At 43.1% G+C, this 24,152-nt stretch overlaps 1 protein-coding gene across 1 annotated transcript; it reads right to left on the bottom strand.

Moving 5' to 3' along the window:
- Positions 1 to 12,336: 12,336 nt before the first annotated feature.
- Positions 12,337 to 15,559, bottom strand: fzd10 (frizzled class receptor 10). The gene has a single exon (XM_030105007.1). The coding sequence runs from the start codon at positions 14,802 to 14,804 to the stop codon at positions 13,053 to 13,055; it is 1,752 nt and encodes a 583-aa protein (XP_029960867.1). The 5' UTR covers positions 14,805 to 15,559; the 3' UTR covers positions 12,337 to 13,052.
- Positions 15,560 to 24,152: the final 8,593 nt, after the last annotated feature.

Genomic DNA, 24,152 nt, shown 5'->3' on the forward strand with positions numbered 1-24,152 from the left:
AAGAAAATGTCTTGTTTGTCCGCTTATTTTCTTCAAGCCCGTCCCCTGTGGAGAGCTATAAAGAAATCAACATTATTCACAATTCACATTATTCGACATTACTCTTAATGCTCTGTATTTAACTGATGAAGCATTTTTCACGCTTTTGTGCGCTATATAATTAGAGAGATCCCCCTTTCCCTTGTGGATATGAAGATCAGAAGACAGTTATTTTTATTATATACACATTAATTATGATGTATCTTTATTTATTTGAAAGCATTTTAAACATTTTTTCTAGGTTTTTCTTGTTCCTTATGTAAATCATCAAAATAGACGTATTTTTTAAAAGTTAATTGGTGGCCCTCGAAGTTAGTCTCTTATTTTCTAAAACAAAATGCCAGTTGTTTCAGAAAAGCACCAAAACAACGTGTTAAAGCCTGTCTCCTGCATAAAAGTTGTGATTTCTGCCCTATAGGAAGACACATTCTAACACTACTTTCTCCAAACGACCGAATCATTTTTTAACCTCTGCTTCAGGATCGGACAGTGATATAGTGGTGAAACACTCTTTTGTGTCTGATAAGCCCAGTTTGATTAAGAGCTTGGGGTCTCTGTTCCTCCCATACATGTGGGTTTTAGAATGCTTATTTTTTTATAGAAACCGGTCCAGCACCCACCTGGTCTTTCTCCAGGATGTAGAAAATGAATGGATGCTCGCTCCACAATCTTCCAACTCATCCTTAGTTTGATGTAAAAGCCCTTTTTGTTTTTGACTGTGTTGTGTTGCTTTGTACTGTGCCGGAGAACTCGGACTGACGTATTTTTTACTGTCAATTTGGAGCGTTCGTTACATAACCACACGGCGTGGAAGAGGCGGCTCTGTGGTTCAGGAGAGAGCTCACAAAACCGTGACGATGTTCATGCACAATCAAAGATGCTGTCGAGTCGGGAAGCTCACAGTTCGGCATCATGTGTTTCAGCTCTGAATCAAACATCGTTTATCACATCAACAAAGAAACAACTGTGAAGAATAGGAAACTTTTTTAATTTCATAATTGTCTGTCGCTCCTTGCAGTGGCTTCGTTTTCGATGACTTGCACTCTTTCATTATTCATGGCTGTCACAGTCAGCTAATTTTGAGCATGGAGTCGTTGCATAACTGCACCGACTGCTTTATTTTATTAAAACTCTACATCAAGACCGAACAAATGTTACTTGGAAAGTGACAAGAACAGAGCTGACTTTCGAGGCTTCAAACTCATACATACCAAATGAAAAAAGTATTTGGATGTTATAACCACGAGGTTTATGTAGATTTTAGCCCCATTATAATGTGGAGCATTAGCATTTGTTCATCACATTTCAAAGTGCTTTGCAACAAAAACATGACAAGAAAACAAAAAAAATTAACATTAACTTGAAATTAGTACAAAAACAATCAAAGAAAAATTATTATCGGACACATAAGGAATTTTTAAACTTAAATGAATCAATAAAACTGTAAATGTGATACAAGAGTTAAAGGCAGCAGCAAACCATCCCATTTCTCAATGTTTGAAACTGTATTTCAACGCTGTCATTGAATTATTTGTTGCGGCTCACTCCATAGACCACAGGAGATTAGCTATTCAGCTCACACTATCAACTGAAATCTGTTATAATGCTGCTATCAAGGGACACGACAGATGTAAGATCCAGGCAGGATTTTGATTTGTGGGAGACAGCGAGGTTATGTTTATACTTGTCAGGTCGTTCCGTTTCTGTGGTGAAGTTTGAACGCTGCCATCTGAACCCTGGTACATATGAAACAAGCAGAATAAAGCCATCAGAAAAAAAAACTGTGCGTTGGTCTGTTTCCAAACACATTTCAGTGAAATTATGACTGCAGCTTGTGCCAAAGAGACCTCTAAACGGATCAAACTCGCGACGTGAGAGGCATCTGATCCTCTGTTTACGCCGAGCAGATCTTCTTGGTTGGCGTGTTGAACGGGGGAAACTCCTGCCGCTGTTTTAACATCTTCATGGATTTTATTAGGTGTTGTTGAATTCTCAGCTGGTTAAAATACAGGTTCATTATTCCCTTGGGCGCATTTATAGGAGGACACACTTGGGAAGTGTTCAGACTCCACAGATCACAACAGCTGTCCAGGATTTCCTCTTTAATATCTTGAGCAAAGCTCTAGATGCTGCTGGGCTCTGCTGCTTTGATTACAGCCATTCTTTTTAATCTGCCTGTCACAAATCTGCCAAATTTGGACCCTATTGCAAAACCACACTGTTATATGTGGAACTATGTATCATTGCGTTTTGTACTGTATCTAAAATTTCCTTTCAGGTGGAGATGGAAACAAGGAGAGCGACATTGTTCCACATCAGCAGTCCCAGCCATTATTTCCTGAGGTCGGGTGTTTACGGCTTTGAAGTGCACCCACGGGACCCGTAAAGCACCCAGTAGAGTCCAATTGCCTCGACCACAGGAAGGAGGGAAACCTTGAGAGACAGACTGTACAAGTGTGTTTGTGTTTGACTGTGTGGCAGCGCTCACACTGGAAGGGGGGGTGGGGGGGGGTTGGAATGAGAGAATGAAAAAGAAGGGACTGAGGGGAGCATTTAGGAGGGAACAGTATGTTTCTGACTGTCAGGGCCTCCACTGGCCCTGAGGCTAGTAGTCGCTCTCTCTACTTTCTCTGCCCCCCTCTACCGCCGCCGCCCGGCCTCTCTCTCCCGCCTCTTTCTCTGTGATTTATGTCTAACCTCTGTAATTACAGTGCCAACCGCAGCAGACGTCAGGTTCAGATAGGGTGAGGTACAGACATGCCCCGTCACCTGAGAGCGGCGGCTCGCCAGCTCCGCTGTTAAATACAGCTGCAATTTTCCCTTCAGCCTAATCTTCTTGACACTGGCTTTAGGAACATATTTGTGTGACAAGAAGACACTGCGAAGGCACGCTGCCAGAAACAGGTCGATTGTTTTCCCCTAGAAGGTACTGTAAAGTTATGGCGAGATCATATTCCAAATTAGTTTCTGTTGATTGATTTTTTTTGGTTTTTATCAATGAACCGAGATCTATTAAACAGAATCGGTGTTGCATTACAATAGTAACTCAAAGCACATGACACAGGCTCTCTTGTCATGCGGCTGGTGAAATGGTCCTCCCCTCCAGGCTGGGAGGAAATATGACTGACAGTTATTTGGACCTCCAGTGAGCGTTTACCACCTGACCTGACACATCCTTGGATATCAAACTCCCAGTCAGATCCCACAGCGGAAGGCGGAAATATATCTGTTGCCATGTGCTTTGGGAGGAGAAGCCTTTGGATTCTCGGTATCTGCTCTTGGTATATGTATGTGGATGTCCATGACACACCAGGCATTGTCAGGGTACAGAAAGCCCTCTTTGGCGGCCCGCTCAGCGAAACAGCATGAGAGAAAGTCACAGAAAGAAAAGACGGAGAGCAAGAAAGAGAGAGACTGTGCCCACATGAGTGTGACATTGTGCTGCTGGACTGATTTGCTCACCATGACAACCGTGCAGAGGGGGGGGTGGCGGAGGGCCGGGGGACCCCCTGGCTTTTCGTCCCGTACAATACAGAGAGGCACGGCTGTCTTAACCTCACTGACACCCCTGTTGTCGGCGGGTCAAATGCTTGAATATCAATGAACTGACTCGGTGCCCCTTGCAGTGGTCCTCACAACTGTCCCGGCTCACATGAGAGGCTCTCGCTGTCCTCTCCGACCTCTGCTGACCCGCTTCCAGCCTGTTGTTGCATTCAGTTCAGAAAAGGCCGATTCCTCGGGGTTAAACAACTCTCGAGCTGTGCGATGCATCCCCGCTTCCTGCTTCCAGCTCATTTTGGTTAAAGCTGCCTCCAATAACCAGTGCATCTTCCAGCAGTTCAGTGGGAAGACCTGATAGATGTTATGGTTTAGTAGAAATCAAACGTTTTTGTGTAAAGAAAAAATAACAATAACGTACTGTTCAGAGTTATGATGGACCGTCACTCCGTCTTCACCTGTAGTCAGGTGGGATTGGAAAATGACCATTCAAAATCAAGCAATGTGTTAATTCATATTCAACACAACTTTCAAGCTACTTTTCATCGCTTAGAAAATAAAATATCATCTGCGGCCCATTAACAGAGAGCCATTAGACCCACAGTCGGATGAAGCAGAACAGAAAACCTGCCGATGGACGCATGATTCTTAGAGCCAGTGTGGTGCTGATCTATTCATAGTCACAACAAAACTACAACAGGTTGATGATAAGCGGCATCTCCTTCTCTCCGGATGTTCTTTAAACACATTAAAGCCATGTTGAGTGTGTAAGCGAGCAGGTAAAGCTTAAGGAGTTGTGTGATTTATTTCATTTTCTGATTAAACTCATTGACAAAGAACGATATCAAATGAATTAAAAGTGTTAAAACAACTGTGAGATGATTATTGAATGATTAAGATGCCCTAAATATAGTGTAAATAGCCCAGTTTTTGTGCCTGTTAATCTTTTTTAGTACTTTTAAGACTATAGGTTTCGCTGTTTTATGGGAAATGCTTTTTTTTTGGAGGGGTCAGACACTAATAATTCTCTTAACTGGAGAAGAAGATAGACAAAAGAAGGATCAAATGCACATGAGGAAAAGGTGAGATGAAAAAGGTTTTATTTATCAATAACACTAAGATCAGTCGTAAGAAGGGAACGCTGCAACTTCTAATCAGTTTGTATATTTGTGCTCTATTTTCCATTGTCCATTTTCTTTTTTCTTCTCTTTTACAGTCTGGCTGTTCTGGTTAAGCTTGATCCAGATCAAGATGGCACACAGATGTTAATGTGACCTCGTGAAAATGTATACTGAGAAAATTAATACCCAGCTTATACTGTATGTTGGGATTTTCAATAAATCTCAGAAACCATCAGTTAAAGGGTCAGACGGTCCATCTGTGGGATTGCTCTCTATAGCATTAGGTAAATGATTTAAATTCCAGAGCAATAGAACAAATCACTGAAATGCAATAAAATAAACCATTACTATTTATTATTAAATCCTTCACCTAGCTAAATTTAATGTCACATTAGAGATAAGATTAAGAATGAATTAATAAAAATAATGCAAAGTAGAAGAGCTACTCGAAGTGGTACAAAACACAAAAACATGACATTAAATAGTTATTTTTCCTAACAAAAACTATTTTTAAAAATTAACCATCAAAAATCAGATCCTCCAAACCAATCATGGTTGATTTCACTCTAGAAAGAAAACAATGTGCAGTGTGCAAGTTTATCTCATGCCATTTTTTTTAAATTATTAATATGGCAATTAGGCCGTGATACTTGAAGCATAATGAAAGAATCCTTTGAACATCATCTAACAGTTAGGAATACGTGAGATGGACATTAATATATGCGCACTGTAGTATTGGAGGAAATCGTTTAAGCAGCAGACAGTAAAACCTGTTATTCAAAAAAAAAACCCCAAAAAAAGCAAAACACATTTTCTAAATCTGAAAGAAAACTGGTCGAGGCAGCATTTCTGCAGAAACACCATCCATCATTTCAGTGGCAATCTACATGAAGTCAGTGCTTTCCTGCCTAATAGAACATTTTGTTATCTGCAGCACTGCTCCTTTCCCTCCTTTGAAGAGCAGAAGAACAGAGGCTTGTCTCTCTCTCTCTCTCTCTCTTTTTTTTTTTTTTGTTTTGTGAATCTAGCCATGTTGGTTCAAAGTCATGTCCGTGACCCGAGGCGGTGATCAAACAGGGAGCTAAATTTAGTTCTCCAGTCCCATGTCTGGAATTGTTTCTTATGCTACACTGTAATGTGAATGTTCATGAACACGCCATACAGGTGCTGCGCAGTGAACGTTTAGGCCCACGTTGAACTCCTGTTCACTGCAGCATGGGATCGGATTTGACTTCAGCCTTATGGAAACTATTTTAAGGACCCCGATCTTTTTAATTTAAGTCACAATAAAAACAAAGACATCAGTTGAGGCAACAGTGTTGCAACTTAGTTGTCATACAGCATCTCACAGATTGGCTCTATAAGTAGGCCGTTATTTTCCACTCAGGCCAGACAAGTGGGTTCTGACCCCTTCTCTGTGTAGATTAGCTGCTGCTGCCATCACTCCCATTAACATTATCAGGACCAGACAATCTGGCTCGCCACCAGTGTCCAGGAAACCAAGAATCTTTCGCCATGCCCTCGGCTGATTACTCAAAGGAACACATGCATGGGCATCAGATACAGCCGCAATCCCCAACACTGCAGTCATTTATCATCTCCTCAGCTGGTCCTCCGCACTTATCCCAAATTGCTTCCAGTCCTGTCAGTGTGTAAAGAAAGCTGGGAGCTAAATGGGACATTGTTTTGGACTGCTGTAGACCAACACATGTTATGTGTTGTGTGTGACCATTTCTATTAACTTGATGCCCCCTGGAGCGGGAAAAAAAAAGTCTTGTAAAGATTATGACTGAAGGTTAGGAAAACATGCCCCAAACTTAAACAGGAAATACTAAAAATAACTCAAAAACATGAGACTCTGAATTGGGATCACTGGAATTACTGATAAACTAAACAGATAATATAAATAATACAATATAAAATGTTGTGCATGTGTTCAGATATCTTGTGAATGAAGAGATCATGTCAGTATAGGGCAGTGAAATGTTTAGTGAATCTGCAGCAGGATAAAAACTCGAGTCCTGAACGAGACGATTCAGTTTCTGCCGGTGTGCGGTCTGGTTTCTTGCTTTGTCACTGTCCACTGTGTAGACTGCATGTAGAAAGTCGTCAAAAGTGTTCCTACAGAATATTCCGCCAGCAGGGCCGGGATATTTTTCTCCCGGTTTATGTGACAGTTGATTGTGTAGTTTCCTTTCATGTTCTCCCCCTCTGTGCCATCTTTCTTTGTTAAGTTTGCTGAGAGTGTCTTTGAACCACAGGCATTTTCTCTCAGCGGTGCTCATGAGCCCTGCCAGATCCATCATCATCCCTCTCCCTCTATCCCTCTATAGCTCCTATACTGTCTGTAAACTCACACACGCACACACACACACAAATATATACACGTGTAGACAGCCTCCCGTTGCGCTTGCTCCCTCCGTTTCTCCATCAATCCTGTCGTTGCCTTCACGACGTCTCCCCTCCCCAAAAACAACAACACTTTAAATGTGACAAATGCACGCCTGGCTGTTCGCGCTCATGCACTCACGGCGCCACGGAGCGACAAAGAATTCTGAGACCGTCCTGGCACAAAGGAAAGGCCGTCTCCCCTTTGATGTTTTGCTGTATTTTAAAATTATCAGACCTCTTAGCGGCTTGGATTAGGATGGTGGCAGATTAGAGTCTGCTGCTAAGTCACCATGGCGAAAACCTCGCTTCTCGCTGACACCAGACTATTCACATCCCTCTAACCACACAATCTCCTGCCTTCTGTCACGTTGCAGCCCAGGGGTGTCAGCCCTGCTCCCAATACCGCTCCCTTACATCTGACAGCTTTCTATTGAATGTTGCACATCCTTCATTTCTATTGTAGAGACTATGTTTTATCCGATATCAGTGTTAGATTGTTGAAGCATTTACTTGTCAGTTTACTGGATTTCATTTCATTTTGTGGACGTACAATTGTCAAAAAATGTACAATGTGGACATTTTGCATTAAATCGTGTAAAAAGTTAGATTGATGAGGCTCGTCCTGTGATTCCACCATCGTCAGCTCCAGCTCCCTGCAACCCTGAGTTGCATGAAGCAGTGCAGAACTGCTGGGTGAGAAGCTCAGGTTGCAAATGTGTGGCATGCTCGCAGATCTTTTCAGTGATTAGATGGTCTTACTGCACAAAGTCCCGTTGGCCCCAGTTATGACTCCTGCATCAGCGCAAATCCCTTTTGGCTTTAGTGGCAATTTTTGAATTTTCAACCCATCAGTGATGATCGAGAAGCATTGAAGAGAAAAATGAGAATGAAATCCTGTCAACGGTGACAGACGTCCAAAGAATTGAATACATTTTTTTTGTTTGACTCATTACTGAATAAAATTGTTTTACAGACAAATGCAGAAGTTACTCCCCCGCTCCATGTTTCACAGCTTGAACTGCTTTTACCTTAATTTCAGATCAAAGTATTATTATTTTAAAACAAAGTGAATATAGTCATGCAAGTTGCTCAAAGGGATTAAAAAAAAAAAAATCAAAGTAACTTTTGATGAATTTCTGCAAGTTACTGCATTTCTCATCTGTTGTTTGCCAGGTTTCTGCATGCATGTGTTCACATGCAACAAGCAAACAAGCCAAAATCTGTCTGTAGAAAAGAGTCAGGCTTCAGGGAGGCGGCTGGCATACATCTGAAAAAGAAGAGTTGCCACATTATGGTCCTGGGAGGAAGTACGCAGCCGCTTGTATGCAGGGGGAGTGTCTGTTTGCACAGGTCTCTGTCAGTTAACACTAATCTGCCTGATCTCCACCTCAAAGTCACTCACTTCTCCACATGCAAATAAACATATTCAGTCCTTTCTCAAACCAAAGCCACTATCAAACACTTGTTTGATCAGCAGAGGGCCCGTGAGGCAGTTCATTATGCATTTGAAAAAAAGGCGCCCTGCCCCCGCCTTGCAAGGAGAGTAGTCATTGTTGCCAGGTTTTTTATGTAATTACTCTCACCTTCAGTGGTGGCTGGGAACAACTGCCTCCAGAGCCGACTGTGTGTGTGTTTGTGTGTGCGCGTGCTTGTGTGTGTGTGTGTGTGTGTGTGTGTGTGTGTGTTTTATTAGCTTGTTGCTGCAGACTGGGCATATGTACTGTACTCACACTTTGCCCTAGTTTCTCTGCTGTATAGATCAATTCCGAACATGAAGCCCACCCACTCTTTCTCAGCCATAATCCTCAGAAGTCTGGATTTATGTACCAGAAAAACTTGAGGGATGAGAGAGCGCTTTTATTGCATTCTATGATAACACTTTTTTCTATGGAACTTGCAGCTCTCTGTAAAGTTTCCTTTTCGTCTTCAGTAGCTCTCTTACTCTGAGTTACTTCTTCAAGAGGAAAACAAAGCTGTTTCTTCTGGTGTGATGTAGCAAGTATTTCTCCTTCTGTGGAGCCGCCACTGAAGTCTCTCCAAAAAGGTGACAGATTTACACTAAGAGCAGCTGTCTAATCGGAAAAAACAAGTGCAAAGAATCGTCTTGGGTCTAACACATTCGGAGCATACATGTTGGAGGAAACCCACCCGCCCCTGAGCACAAGCCGAATTCCTTTGTGTATATGTTGTGTGTGTGTGTGCGTCATGTATGCGTCTGACACCGAGAGGCTAAGCACTGCTTTCCCAACAGACAGGCCCGAACTAGTAAACAGGTGCTGCTCAAGCAGCCGAGGATGAGGACACGGGGCGTCTCCACAAAGGCTGATCAAAGAGGAGCTGCCTCAGCCGCCAGTCATCCCGGCAACTTGATTTATGCCACTGTGTCAAAGAACTTTATGACTGCTCGCAAACGCAGACAAAGTAAAGATACACAAGCACACCTTTGCATACAAGAAATACCGAATGCAGAGTTGGATTGAGCTGTTTATTTACTGTACAAATATAGTTTAAAGGTTTATATATATGTGCCTTTCAACGCTTCCCTTATAAACCTGAATCTGACTTTGACACGCAGAGGCGGCTTAATTGTTCTGACATTTAATCGTTACAGTGGTAATACCGCTATGTGCTGCGAAGACACGTAACATCAGCTCAATTTGCTACACAGCGCAAAACGCTGAAAATCCTGGCTTGCGAGCAAACCAGTCACATTAAATTATATCAAGTAATTATCAAAGGTTTGATGCTGTTTCAACGGCGCTGATCACAAGCAAGAGCTCTTTATTGTCAACACATCACAAGCAAACTGGGACTGATAAACCCTGCGCCGTGCAGCTGACAGAGCGAGCGGCAGGAAGTGGATGAGTGTGCGGGTGACGGCATCCATCCCGGCGGGGTTTGAAGACGTGCGGGTCTCGGACTCATCAGCGTTAGTCACATGGCTGCGGTGGGAATCCCCGCTCGGTCAAATAAAACGTGCCTTTGCAAAAAAAATTATATTTAATAGAAAGCAGCAGGACACATTGTTTCACTGTGCTGAGACACAATCCCGGCTTGATAACCGGAGATCAGATGGAATAAGATCTATACCTTTAGCAGGCTTAAATATAGTTCAGTGTGATTTCTAAAAATTCTTGCCAGCAACACTTTGCCCTTGCTCTGAGCAGGATTTTTTCCCTTTGAAGAGAGGAGAAGAAGAGAAGTGAAGTCTGCTTGGCTGGAGAAGCCCTGGAGGGGGGTGGTAACTGTCATTTATATTTACAGCCTTCCCAGACACCTCGGGGGCTGTTATCCAGGTGGCCTCTGTTGAAGCTCTCAGAAGCACTCGCACCTTTTTTGCAACTCGCAGTATCAATAGACAGTGGCTGACTTTGATTCAGCCACATAGAGGTTGTGAGTCATGTGCTTTTGACTGTTAAAACGGGTTCGGTTGACGCTGGAACTTGAATGCCCTCGGGGATAAAGCATTACTACACTTCTGAAACTTTATTAGACCGGAGAGGCCTCTCTACCACAGGTCTCAAACCCAATTTTCTCTCCTCTGCGACAGCCAGAAGAGGCAAAACCTTCAAATCTCTTAAAAAGATTTAAAATTTAAGCAGATAAAGGTGAAAGGGTCCTGTGTGGAAATTACCTCTTTTTCAAGCTCTCAAAAGAATAATGTCATGCTCACTTTCACATTTTCACTCAACTCTTGACAACTTGTCATATATTTATACACACACCTGTTTGAGTCTTGAAAAAGCTGACATCAGTGATTTAAACATCCGTGTTTTCAGGCCCGTTTGACAGCAAGATGAAAATAAAACTCAATTGCCGTAACTTGAATTCAAGAACGGACCTGTGGCCCTTTGGTGTGTACACCTTAACATTTTGACATTTAGACATCATTAAACATCAAACATCTCAAGATGCCAAGCCATGTATTTGGTTTGCTCATGCTTAAAAATAAAACCGCTTCAGTCAATATATGACTACTTCAAATCCAGACCAGATGTGTCTTTAGAAATGTCACTATGCCCCACCGATAGGAAAAGAAGAGATGACAGATATTCTGTATTTTGGTTTGCAGCGATCCTCTTTTCAAAGTCAAACCCTTCAAACAGTCTTAATCCTGTCCTGAATGGAAGCTGGATTATTGTATAACTCCTTCATTGATACGCACCGACACATGCAGAACAGCAAGAGAGAGAGAGACAGAAAGAGAGAGGCCGATATGGTCGAAGAAAAAGAAGAGAGAGAGAGAGAGAGAGAGAGAGAGAGAGAGAGAGAGAGAGAGAGGACGAAGACGAAGTTCTATATTCAATTGAGGCTTACATAAGCAATCAGCAAAAAGACCAGGAGGTATGTACAAAAAAAACCCTAAACAAATCATAAACGCACTATTATTTAGTTCACTCAGCAAGAATGTTTAAACCTAGATGATCATATCACTTTTAATTTTCATTTGAGCACAAACTAAATACACTGGCAGCAGATATTAACCTTAAAAAAATCCCAATCACTTAGTATGTATAATAACAACAGAGGGATATTATTAAATTAAAGAAAAAAGAAACTAATGGTGTGTCTGCTTCTCAGTATCCACACAATATTGATCATTTAGCTTGATTGAACCTTATTTGAAGAGCTAAATAATTAAAATCAGACAAAAAGATTCATGCTCAAGTATGCTGAATGCATGTAATTGTCAGTGGAATGAATGTGTGTGGGAGTTTTTTTCCCCCCTCTGTGACCAACTGGCTGCTTGTCCGGGGTGAATCTTGCTTTTCAGCGAGGACACGCTCCAGCTCCTCGAAAGTGTCCCAGAATAACGCATGTCTAGAATACAGATAAACTTAAATACCCACACATGCATGTAAGTGACCATGTTAACTTCATGTCCCAAACGCAAAATAGAGGACCTTAAAGTGTTTTCATGACTCTTAATTTCTAACAGTTTGTTTTCTGTAAAGCATAGGAAAGCTTTGTATTTCTTTTAGAGCTACACATTTTCTTTGGAGTTAATTAATTACCACAATTTTGAAGCAAAAGTGCTGAATAGTTCAGTTATTCCTGAACATTTTTGGAAGCTTATCACTTTGTAAACAGTCATCCCTTGACATTGCATTTTACAGTAACTGGCCGTGATTTAAGATGTATTAATATAACCGCTATACATGAGGTCGCATGAGAAACCCAAGTCCAAAAATCACAAAAAAATAACCTTTGTGAGTCTATTATGATGATGAAAATGATGATACAAAATTCCAGCATCACAAATATTTAAAACTAGAACGTTTTATTAATTTTTTTTTCTATAAAATCTCAACTTTTTTTCTTTTTTTTTTTTAAAGAAATATATACAAATGTTCCCTTGTGCTACAAAACAGCAAAGAAAGAGACACAAACTGTTTACAAATAACTTTTCAATATTGAGTGCTTGATTAATTTATGGCATGGATTTGCCTCACAAAGGGCAGTTTGTAAGGTCTTCAGTGCCTTTCAACAGCTGCTCTCAGTCCAGTTCAAACATATATGACACTGCCTCCATTTCCATGAAAAAAGCCTCCAAACACAGCACTCATCTCTCTGGCCATTTGCCTCCATTGTTTATGGGGTTCTGTCATTGTCTGTAATCTGTCACTAACAGTACAAGTGTCTTTTTGCCTGTGAAGAAAAACATCTATTGCACATAATTCAAGTAACCCCATGGCACATTCAAATGGTTTATTCCACTCTTTTTGTTTTGGGAACAATGCGATTTTTTTTTTCTTTCTTCTACCAAGTTCCTGAATAGAATAAGTGAATCCAGGAGTACCAGATTTTTCTCTCAGACAAAGGCAGCTCTTGTTGTGTGACATGGCTCAAGATACGAGAAAAAAAAAAAAAAAAACCTATGCTGTATTATTGGCAATGCATAAATAAAACATGAACCTTGTTTCTTTTGATGACGCTCTGAATATTATCAGTCTTGTTTAGGGCTTTTAAAGTATTTTTTGGGTTCACTCAAGGGGAGCCGGTCTACACACATGTTGGAGGAGGTCGTGTTGGCTCGTACTTGGTGCTGTGCCCTTTGAGAGATGGATGTGGTTTGATGTAAGGCCTGCTGCTGGTGAACACACTGGCAGCCTTCCTCCTCGTCCTCTTCTTCAGCTTCCTGCTGAAGACATTCTGCCACGACTGCAGCGTCTTTGAGGTCCAGATCCACATGCCGCTGGTGATGCCCACCACCAGCAGCATAAAGATCTTCACCATGAAGATCTCAACGGCGGGTATGGACGCTTTCATGACGCACTCGTCCGACCCCGGCCCGCTGCCGTCCACGCACTTCTGCTCCCCTGCCAGGATGCGCCAGTAGTCCATGTTGAGCCGCTCGTAGAAATAGCAGGCGATGACGCAGGTAGCCGGGACGGTGTAGAGGACGGAGAACACCCCGATGCGGACCATCAGCTTCTCCAGCTTGTCTGTGTTCTCCCCCTCCGTCTTCATAATCTTGCGGATGTGGAACAGCGCTACAAAGCCAGACAGCAGGAAAGAGGTGCCAATAATCAGATAGCAGGAGAGGGGGATGAGCACGAAGCCCGTGAGAGCCTTGACGTCCATGCTGCCCACGTAGCAGACCCCCGTCAGCTCGTCGCCCGCCACCTTCCTCATCACCAGGATCATGATGGTTTTCACGGCCGGGATGGCCCACGCTGCCAGGTGGAAGTAGCTGCTGTTAGCCTCAATGGCTTCGTGACCCCACTTCTTCCCAGCAGCCAGGAACCATGTGAGGGTCAGGATAACCCACCAGAGGGAGCTGGCCATGCCAAAATAATACAGGATGAGGAACACAATAGTGCAGCCGGTGCTCTCCAGACCCTCCTGGATGATATACTGGACCCCATTGTCTCTGTCACAGGCTATTTTGTCAGCTCCCACAAAAAGCCGAATGAGGTAGCCCACAGAGTAAACACAGTAGGACATGGAGAGGAAGATGATGGGTCTCTCTGGGTATTTGAATCGCTGCGGGTCGATGAGAAAAGTGAGCACGGTGAAGGCGCTGGAGACAAAGCAGAGGATGGACCAGATGGCCATCCACACCAGAGAGAACTGCTTGTCCCCCTGACTCCAGTATACATCCACTTTGGGGTAGCATTTGGGGGCACAGGACTCACTCTTCTCCACAAAGTGGAACTTGCCGGGGTTGCTGCACGTCTGCCTGCTGCCGCTGTCCTTGAGGTGCAGGTCCTGCCCGCCCAGAGGCCGCTGGGGTCTGAAGTCCGGAGGCTGAGTGTGGGAGACTTTGGGCGGCTCGTCGGAGCCGTTATTGGGCGCCTCCATGCAGAGGTTGTTGGGGTCGTTTTTGGTGGGCAGGCGGGAGCAGTCCAGAGAATCCGGCCAGGGGAAGTTGAACTGCTCCAGGATAGGGGAGCATTTCACCTTGACCTGCTCGCACATGACCCTGCACGCCGGGATGGGGTTCGACACCTGCTCCGTGCACATGGGCGCATACAGGGAGCAGAGGAAAAATTTGAGGTGACTGTGGCATCCAAACTGTATCAGCGTGGCGAACTCCTGCAGCTTGATCGCTGCCTCTTTTTGGTCGTCGTGGCCCATTAGATTGGGCATGCGGGTCATGTTGTAGCCAATGTCTTTACACAGGGGGATGCTGATGTGCTGACATCTCCCCTCTCCTGACCAGTCAGGGTCTATCGAGCTTATGGCTGAGCCCCTGCAGCTCCACAGCACCAGCAGCAAGTAGAAGAGGCTCAGTTTCACTGCTGGACACATTCTCCCCTCTTAATTTAAAGAAAAAAAAAATCCCACAAGTTCATTAAAAAGTCTGTGATCAACCCAGGCTTGAGTTGATGATCAGGATCAATGTAGGGGGGGAAAAAAAAGAACTTACTCAACTATCTTGTGGAGGACCATCGATTTCTCAAACGAGAGATACAGACTTTAATAATAAAGACATAAATCCCGCGGAGGTCCGACAGCGTTCAGTCTCTGGAGCAGTGAACTCAGGTCCATGCTTTCAGGAGCGACTTCAGTCTCCTTGCGCGTAAATATCTGTCCTCAGTAAGTGGATGAAAGCTGCTATATGTCCACATCTGTTAACATCCGACGCACAAAAACACTCTCCGGTCCGCTTTCACGTCTCATGTCACTTTTTGAGGGAGTATCTGTCCCTGCGATTTCAACTCCCGGCGCGACAACTTGAGAAGAACGGCAACAAAATAATAAGAACAATAACGAAAAAAATATATTCCCCTCCGGCGCTTTTTTGCGCGGCTCCGAAACAGTCAATCTCTCAAAAGAAATAAGCGGAATAAATATCCTCAGTAGTCGCAGTAAATGTGCCTGAGAGAGGCTGGATTACGCTCCTCCCGTCTGCAGGCAGCGGATGGTTTGGTGGCAGTGCTCGTCTGAGCTGGTCGGAGCCTCCGTCCCGGTCTAACCTGCCAAGAGATCCGCCTTCAAAGACAGCTACTTTGCATAAGAAAGATGACACTGACACGCGGATTATTTTCAAATCGTGCGGAACAGCTTGTTCATTACTGCACTTTCAAAGGGCTCACAGCAAACTTCCTCCTCTCTGTTTGTTTGTGCTCAGCCACAAACTTCGGAAACAGCAGGACAGAGACGCATTTTATGAGATTCCCAAAATGTTGCGCAATTTGGCTCACGGGCGCGCGAGTCCAGAGGCGCACCACAGACCAGGGCTTTGATCACAACTGATTCCTTTAACTGTCTGCGTGCATGTGAAAGAAAACCCCATCTCCGCCTTCCCCTCTCCTTGTTTTGTTTTCTCCATACAGAATAACTTTCACAAAACATTTCTTCATTGAAGAAAACACGGCAAGTATTTTCAGTCAGCAGACTTTTTCCTGCGCTTCCACTGCTTTGTTTGGTGCTCACATAAAGCTCCACCACATTTATGAATATCCCTTTTAAAGAACGAGGGTGTAGCCCACATAAAATTACTGCTTTTATTATTGTCCTTGGACAGTGACTCACGACTGAACACGCAAGTCTTTAAACACGAATGATGGTGTTTTCTAAAAAGGACCATTGATAAGTGAAGGAAGTGCTGGGATCCTTTTGTTAACCATCATAATACATCAGAGGAAAAACACGGCGTCACGAATGAAAACACTGCATGTGTACATGGTATGGCGACCATAAAATGTGTTGTAAGTATCAAAAACAACTTGGTCATTATTATTACAGCTTGAGATGTATTATATGCGTAAGCCTCCTTTTTAATGTTGCACCTGGCTGTAACAGCATCAGATTGGCTGTTTAGTGTTCACACAAAATCTATATACTATGGCTTGTAAATGTATGTTTGTTTGTTAAGTTTGAAGCTGCAGCTACTAGATAAAAGTAGTTTAGTAAAGTGTACAATATCTGTGAATATTGTGCACTATATGCATAAATGTTCCCGTCTGGATTTTTCCCTTCAGGACATTATATATAAATCTCAATGCATTATACACATATGGTACATTTACATGTGAATAAGAAAGTTATTACCATTTGTCACATGTTTTACTTCATTTTTTCTCTCGAGATTATAATTACAAAATCCCATTCATCTCAAAACAAACAAAAATACCTGTTCGTTATGAGAGATCACACACAGACGTACCAAAAGATTGTTAGTTTTCCTCCTTGACCTATAAAGGAAAGTCGTATCAATCCAGACTGCATTCTGTTATATTTGGATGAAAAACAGATGGAAGTAGATGTATTAATCTTTATACAATCTTAGAGTTGCTGGAGAAATTCTTGAACTTATCAGAAGAAACTGTTCAGGGAAATTATATATGAATGTTGATAAAAGTCTATCCGATGTCAGGCTGTGAGTTCCAGCTCTGACACTTTAATTCAAATTCCAAAAACACCTGGCAAACATTTCCTGCCTTTTTTTTCTCCAATGAAAGAAATAATCCTACAAACAAATCAAAAGGTCGTTTGGCATAACGTCAAAATGAAATGTTGACATTGTTCCATTGTCAAGCTTTTCTTACAGTGACATCTGTATTCCCAGCAGGCCTGGAGACACGTCTCCCTTTCGCTTGGATATCCACCTCTTCAGCGGATCCCTCAAACTGCTTTAACAGTTAGAACTGATAATGCCATGAAAAATGTTAATGCCAAAAAAAAATACCCATAATTCAAGTAGAATAATAAATAACTGTTAACTTTCATAAATCTTTCATTTCAATGATACTCCTCCCATCTACATCTACACTAACAAACGTCCACTGTTGGTGGAATAAGGCCGACTTTGTTCAGCTTCCTCAAAGGAAAATGCTTTTCTTCTGAAACAATTCACTACGGTTTGCTAATGTAATCAGTAACGTCTGATGAAGTGATTTTCTTGTGCAGTTTGCAAGCACTTCCTGTGTCTGTGTCGGCTTCCTGTAAGCGATCAGAATTTCTCTCTCTTTCCAGGAACATGTAAGTTTGCCTAGATGATCATAATCTTTTAAGTATGTGTTGCATGGTCTTGTGATGAACTGTCCATCATGGATTCTGGTTCTCACATGGTTTCAGGCTCCTTTGATTCTGAGCAGGATAAGTGAGCTGGAAGATGAATGAATCCTCCGGCTTTTATTAGCCTGTTTAAAGCAAAGCATATGCAGCCCAGACTAGACAAAATCGTACCAAAGCCACAAAATGAAATAGGAATGAAAAAGAAAACACGACATATTGATAAAGGGTAATGAATAACACAGGTGACTCCTGATGATATGTTTCATAGACACTCCAAAAACTCCTTCTTGGTTGTGATCCTGTTCCTGTTGGTGCAGGATGGCATGGACTCAAAAGAAACACAGTTTATGAGCCATTCAACCTTTTTATGTGTGTGTGTGTGTGTGTGTGTGTGTGTGTGTGAGATCCTCCAGACCCCACTCGTGTTACCTTGTAAAAGTTTTGCAGTGGTGTGATTTATACCCGGGCCTGGCTATGCTGGTCTTCATCATGAGTGAAATACTGATCACAAGTAAACAGTAGTGCTCTTAGTACATTTTTACAAGAGTCGCTAAAGTGCTTTCAGAAGTATTTCAGAAATGTGTCCGGACAAGATGAGAAACCTGGCACCAGCATGCCTAAATGGTTTAAGCACGGCATATCTTAGTGGTGGCACTTCAGCTGTTAGCGCTCAGTGTGTGCAGCAGGAGCATAAATATAGGGTATGAATACTCTTATGAACACAATACCCTCCTCCTATGCGGCACATGTGCTGCTCAGATTTCACACATCCAGCTGCTAACGTTTGAGGAGTTTTGGTGAGGACTCAAACACGAGGGGGGAAAAAAAGTAGTAGATGTCGGGCGTTTATTTGAGAAATATTGCTGTTCTCATGTTTATCTGCATCTGCGCTTGTACAGTGACTATCACGAATTTTCAACAGGGACTCCGTCCTTGAAATCATCAATAACAATACACAAAGCCTTTTCTTTTTTTTTCTGAAACACCCAGCATGTCTTCTTTTTTGTTTTTTAATATTCTGACCCCTCACTCGCAGATAAGGACAACAGCTGACATGCCTGCTCCGTCCCTCCCGCCCCACTAGACTTTTATTGTGTGGCTGAAGTACAACAAAAGGGAAAGATGACAGCTTTAATGTGAAGAATAATAATAATGAACTATCGTTCCACTCCCAGAGCTGAGGCCAGCTCTGCATCACATTTGCTGCTCATCTGGCTTTCAGGAAACCTTTGTCTGTCATATTCTCAAGCAAATATCTGGCCTTATTATCGCTGCTTTTATAGTAATGAAGGCGACAAGATAAAATTGTCACGCGGTCTAATAAGAAGACACAGTCTTGTGGTTTGCTGTAATTCATCGCCTTTGTTCTGTTCTCGTTCCTCCCTTTCCTCTTGCCTCCCTCTCTTTCATGATTGTTTTGCTGGTCATGATGATATCTCTTTGAAAGTGAGAAGAAACGGGGAAGAACCAGGCCCGTTCAGTCTTTAGCATCTGTAGCCGCCGCCGCCGCAGCTACCACTGTCTCTTTTATGATTTTCCCTTCTTTATAGCATCCCCTTTTTCATACCCCCCCCCCCACATAGCTCATTCCTATTCACACATGTGAAAAAAAAAACACACACACGCACACATACACACTTGCTCTCACACACACAGCAACTTTATCTCATCTTTGCAACCACAACAGCGCAGCAAAGAAAAGCAGCCCTGCTTCATCTCTGAGAAATCAGCAACTGTGAGATAATTCTGTAACTAATAAAGTGAAAGGGAGGGCCCTTTGATGGCTGAAGCTGAAAAGATATTTTATTTTTTTTTTGTGTGTGGGATTTGAGATGTGTGATTCTATGGAGCGAGCTGGCTCCCCTGCTGCTAGGCTCTGGCTGGAAGCTGGCCCCCCTCTGGCTAATGTTATGGAGAATCGGAGGAATTTTATGGCTGTCTTTTCCCTCAGCCCCCTTTTTTCTTTTGTTCCCCTTTGAAGAATGACTTTAGACATTTTATTTACATATTTAACCATGGATGAAAGAAATGAAGGGTGAGGAAGCAAAGCTCCTTGGATTCTTAAGGGAATTTTGATCAGTAAAATTGAGTTTAAGCTCACACATTTTGTTTGCGTAGGCTGAAATTAGATCAAACACGCCACTCTGATGGTGACATTTCTGAAATTGACTCGATCAGCTCTTTGATGGGAAACCTGATCTGCCTATACTCACTCGGTATCAGTAAGAGTAATCATGGTATTTCTGTTAATTGCTGTGGTTAGATGGCTTCCTCGCTGTTCCAACATGTGAGGTATGCTATGGGAGAGATGGGGGACGTTTTAGACATGTTCGGCATTGTTGTCGGCGTTGAAAGGGCATGTTGATTAAACGTACGGGTGGGGTAGGCCTATAATCTTCTTAACCAAGGCCCTCCTCTACTCTTTCAGGGGGCACAATGAGAAGAAACAACACACTCAGTTGGAGGTGAGACTATTTGTCCACATGCCCCGCACATTGTCCGAGGATCCTGTTCTCCCTCCCGATCGCACGCATTCAGCGTTTAGCTCAGGATGATCCTATTTATCGACATAATCTGTTATTTTCTCTCTTATTGCCACTCAACATCGTGTGAAGAGGTTGGTGCCAAAAACCAAAACAAATTACAAAAAAACAATTGTTAGTAGATATTATCAATGAAGAAGGAAAATTCCAGCAAGATTTCTAATGAAAGCATGTTTTTCTCCAATAAAAGGACTTTCCTATCTCAGTTTGCAAGATCTCCCTCTGCTTGCAAACACAGCCCCGTTTAATAGTATGCATGGCGTTTTTCTGTCCTGTTTGAAATCCTGGAGCTCCATTTGGCGCACCACTTTTTGTGAGGGGTCAGACTTTCTGTGGAAATGCATATGAATCAAACAGTTAATTATTGAAGAGCTCCGTCAACATCAAAGCCCGCAGTATTCTTTGCTCATATGGTTTAAATGCTTCAATAAAGTGAGTTATTAATGAGGACTAATTTGTTTTGCCAGTTTGCTGCTCTATTAAAATCTGCTTTGTTTCTCTGGTCTTATTACAAGTAGAGTCCCATCAGCTGAAGTTTAACCCTCTGACCTCCTTCATTGTATATGCCGCCTGATAAGGGGCCGTCAGTGCATTATCGTGACCTTTCAAGTGTTTACAGAGAAGATTAGTATAATAATTAGGTCGGTAGATATTCAGGACGGGGAGGTTTGTCGGCCAGTCTGTCACGAACAGTCTTGTAATGAATTGTGCTTGTTGTGATGCTCAGAAACATCTGCGTTGTGGCGGCTCGGAAACAGCAGTATTAGTTTAGCGGGGTGTTCTTTACATCGCGCTCTTTCATGTGGTGGTCGTTTAGCCGCTGTACGAGAAGAGGGAAGAGGGAAGCGGCGCTGGATGAGGAGGCGGGGGCTGCTGGAGTTCAGCAGCTCGAGACGAGGCAGCGGACCAAAGAGGTTTTCTGTCAACTGCTTGCAAAACACATTTTTCTTCGGGAAAGTCACATCAGACCCAGAGGAGACATCTGCAAGAGTCGGTTGACTTTCTGCAAAGTTCTTAGAAACATGAGAGTGATTAACAGACATTAAAGAAGAAGGGGGGGGGGGGGCAAAATGAGGGTAAACATTTTATTGCTTGTGCCGGTGAAGGACACTGATGGCAATATTATTACGCGGGGTCCTTGTGGGGGCACTTGAGTGTGAATTGCTAATCAGGAAGGCCTTCTCTGGTCTAATCCCTCTTTGAGTGGCCGGCCTGGAATCAGCGCGTCTGGGGAGACTCCCCACTGCTTCTGGCTCTGGAGGCTCCATTCAATAGCACAGCCCTCCTGTCCCATTCCCACAGTCCCCTCATACTGTGCGGCGCGGCCATGCATGTGCGCGTGCGCACATGTGCACGCCCCCACACAACACACGTCCTCCTCTAACCAAATTAGATTAGACCCTTCCCTTTCTCCCCAGCAAGGCGCTGGTCTTTTCTCTGCCTGGTCATTTATCCTACCCCTTTGTCTCTGCTTTAGAAAAGAGAAACAAATTCCCAAACAACTCCTCTCCTAAGAATGCACTGGTTTGGAAAAGTATGAGGGAAGGGCAGGCATCTTTAGTGGACTTTAGGTGATGCTATAATATCGCCGTCCCTTTGGTGTGTCAGCTCTAATGATGTGTGGGGGAGAAGAGAGGCCCGGCCGTGTGGTTGGCAGAGCAGTGAGAACAGCGCCAGCTGTGCGTCATGTCAACCTGTTACCCCACAACACCACCGAGCCGTTTTTGACAGCAACACTAAAGACCTCTTTATTGTGGCCCCTCGCTAACATTGTCCAGCTTTTTCGCTCTGCGTTGGTCGCAGAAAACCCCTCACTAACTAGAACAGATAAAGCTCAGTTTGCGAACTGTCCGCGTGAGACGTGCACCACTGTGTCCAAGTCCTCTAATTTTAGTTGTTTTGATTACTTGTGTCTTTTTTCTTCCCTGTAAACCAGCGACGGACGCTGACGCATATAGGCAAAATAAAGGCCTCAGTTGAAAGGGTCTTTTGTAAGAAAGCCCTGGTGGAAGCTTATTCCTCCTGGTTCAATGTGCAGCCAAGCTATCCCAAAAGCAGCAAATTGAGATCAAAGCAAAATTAAAGCTGACTCGTTCAAAGCAAGATAAAAATGTGTGAGCCTGCAGCGATATTTTCTCTATTGATTTCCTCCTTTGCTTGCACTCCGTGGGACTGTGCTGGCTGTGCTGTGCTCAGCGCCAACATTGGAGACTCTAAGGCTGCTGCAGGGAGAAAGGAAATGACTATCGATACAGACAGAAAAACACCGTCATAATGATCGGGGATAAATGGATTTCACAGAGTGGCTCGAGATCTAAGTGATTGGGTAACTTTTCATTGCTGTCCAAATCTGCTTTCACTCTGCATTAAGACGCAGGGAAGAATAACGAGAACATCTGATGGCAGGCATGAGAGTGGCATGAGGAGCGGGCTTGGGAGCGGCATTGTCTCGAGCTGTTATTAGCTGTGATTCTCTGACTCGATGAAGGCGTGGAGAGCAAAGTCGTGGCATTCCCTTTTCATCTGAATCCTTTTTGTTGTTGTTGAGGAACCATATGTGGAGTGGCTTTCTGTAAAGTTTATTTAGATCTGCATAAACACTGAAGAGCGTCCTTCACAGACATTTCCTTTTATCGTTCGTTCACATGTTCGCTGCTGGCAGAGAAAAGAAAATCATGCACAGATAAAGTTTTCTCCGTGTTGCCCAGCAGATAACTGCATGTTGGAAAGTTGTCAGCTTTAATTAGAGAGAGAGGCATCTTGAGTCTGATGTTCCAGTAATAACACAACAGCTAACAAAACGTCTTTGTCAGTTTGAGCTGGAATCAAAGCAATTATGGGTAATTTACCATCTCTGTGTACTCGTGCTGCAGGTTGTAGGCAGGGTGTGAAGGGATGAGTGAAGGTGCAGGTGAAGGATTCAGAGCCGTGTTTGAAGTCCTGGGAGGGACTGACAAGCCTCGCAGTGAAACCTGAACAGGTATGAAGACAAGCTGGAACAATCAGTGTCTGCAGACGCCACGAGACGCACTGTTTCTCTTCTTCTGCTCTGATTCTTCTCATGTACAATCTTCACACAGTCCAGCACGTCGCCCTGAACCTGTAGGAAAACATTAAAACACAGAAGTTGGAAAACTCTGAATTACTCACTGTATTTGTTGCACACCAGTGCATTGGTGGAAATGGAATAATGCTGAACTATTCAGGTTTTGCGAAAAGATAAGATCATCATTCATGAATGAATGTTATGAGGATGTAATTCAACATCTATTCACTGAACATTGGGAAACATTTAGAGTCGTCTAAAGATTTTAGTTGGACGTTTACAATTTAACTGTCCTGGCCCATTCAGAATCGAGCTGAGCTGTGTGTCGACTAAATGTTTTTAACACCCCTGCACTGGAAGATTCGATGTTTCACGGAAAAGCACGACTCCGTGTTTTTCCAAGCTACCATGCTGGAGAGTATGCACATATCTTCCCTGCTCTTTTCACCTTTCTGTTTTGATGTGTAACACCTGGATGAGCTGAAAGAAACATGAATCAAGCTGAGGAAAATGTCTTTTAATCTGTTTCATATTTTGTTTCATAGCTGTAAGCACTCTTACCTCATCTACGAAGCTTCCTTCTCAGACAGAGGGATCACTGTATCTGTAGGCATTCCTCGGGCTCAAATATCAAAACAGCACTAAATAACCTGTCATTCTTCTTTCCTAGAACATAGACGTTGCTGCGTGATCAAGCTTGTGGTTTATTTTTTAGGTGAAAGAAAGATTACCCTCACATGGTTTAAACACGACATTAAAGGTTATACTATTGCACGTGCAATTACAGACAAAGGAAAAGTGGAGCATGGAGTCTGTAACCCGAGCATCACCTGGAAATAAGAAATCACAAATGAAACGCTGTACTTGTACATGATTCAGAATTATAATGTCAGTGAAAAAAAGTCTTGTTTTCACAAATTTAAACTCTTGTCAAAGAGACAGCTGCTGGTAACCCAGTTATGGAATGTGCCTGTGGGCTTTTTTTTCCCCCCCCTCACACTCTGAACAAGTGCAATGGCTGTTTAACTTTTACGTGTGCGGCGTTCT

This window comes from Salarias fasciatus, chromosome 12, assembly GCF_902148845.1.
Source record: "Salarias fasciatus chromosome 12, fSalaFa1.1, whole genome shotgun sequence".
NCBI classification, from domain to species: domain Eukaryota; kingdom Metazoa; phylum Chordata; class Actinopteri; order Blenniiformes; family Blenniidae; genus Salarias; species Salarias fasciatus.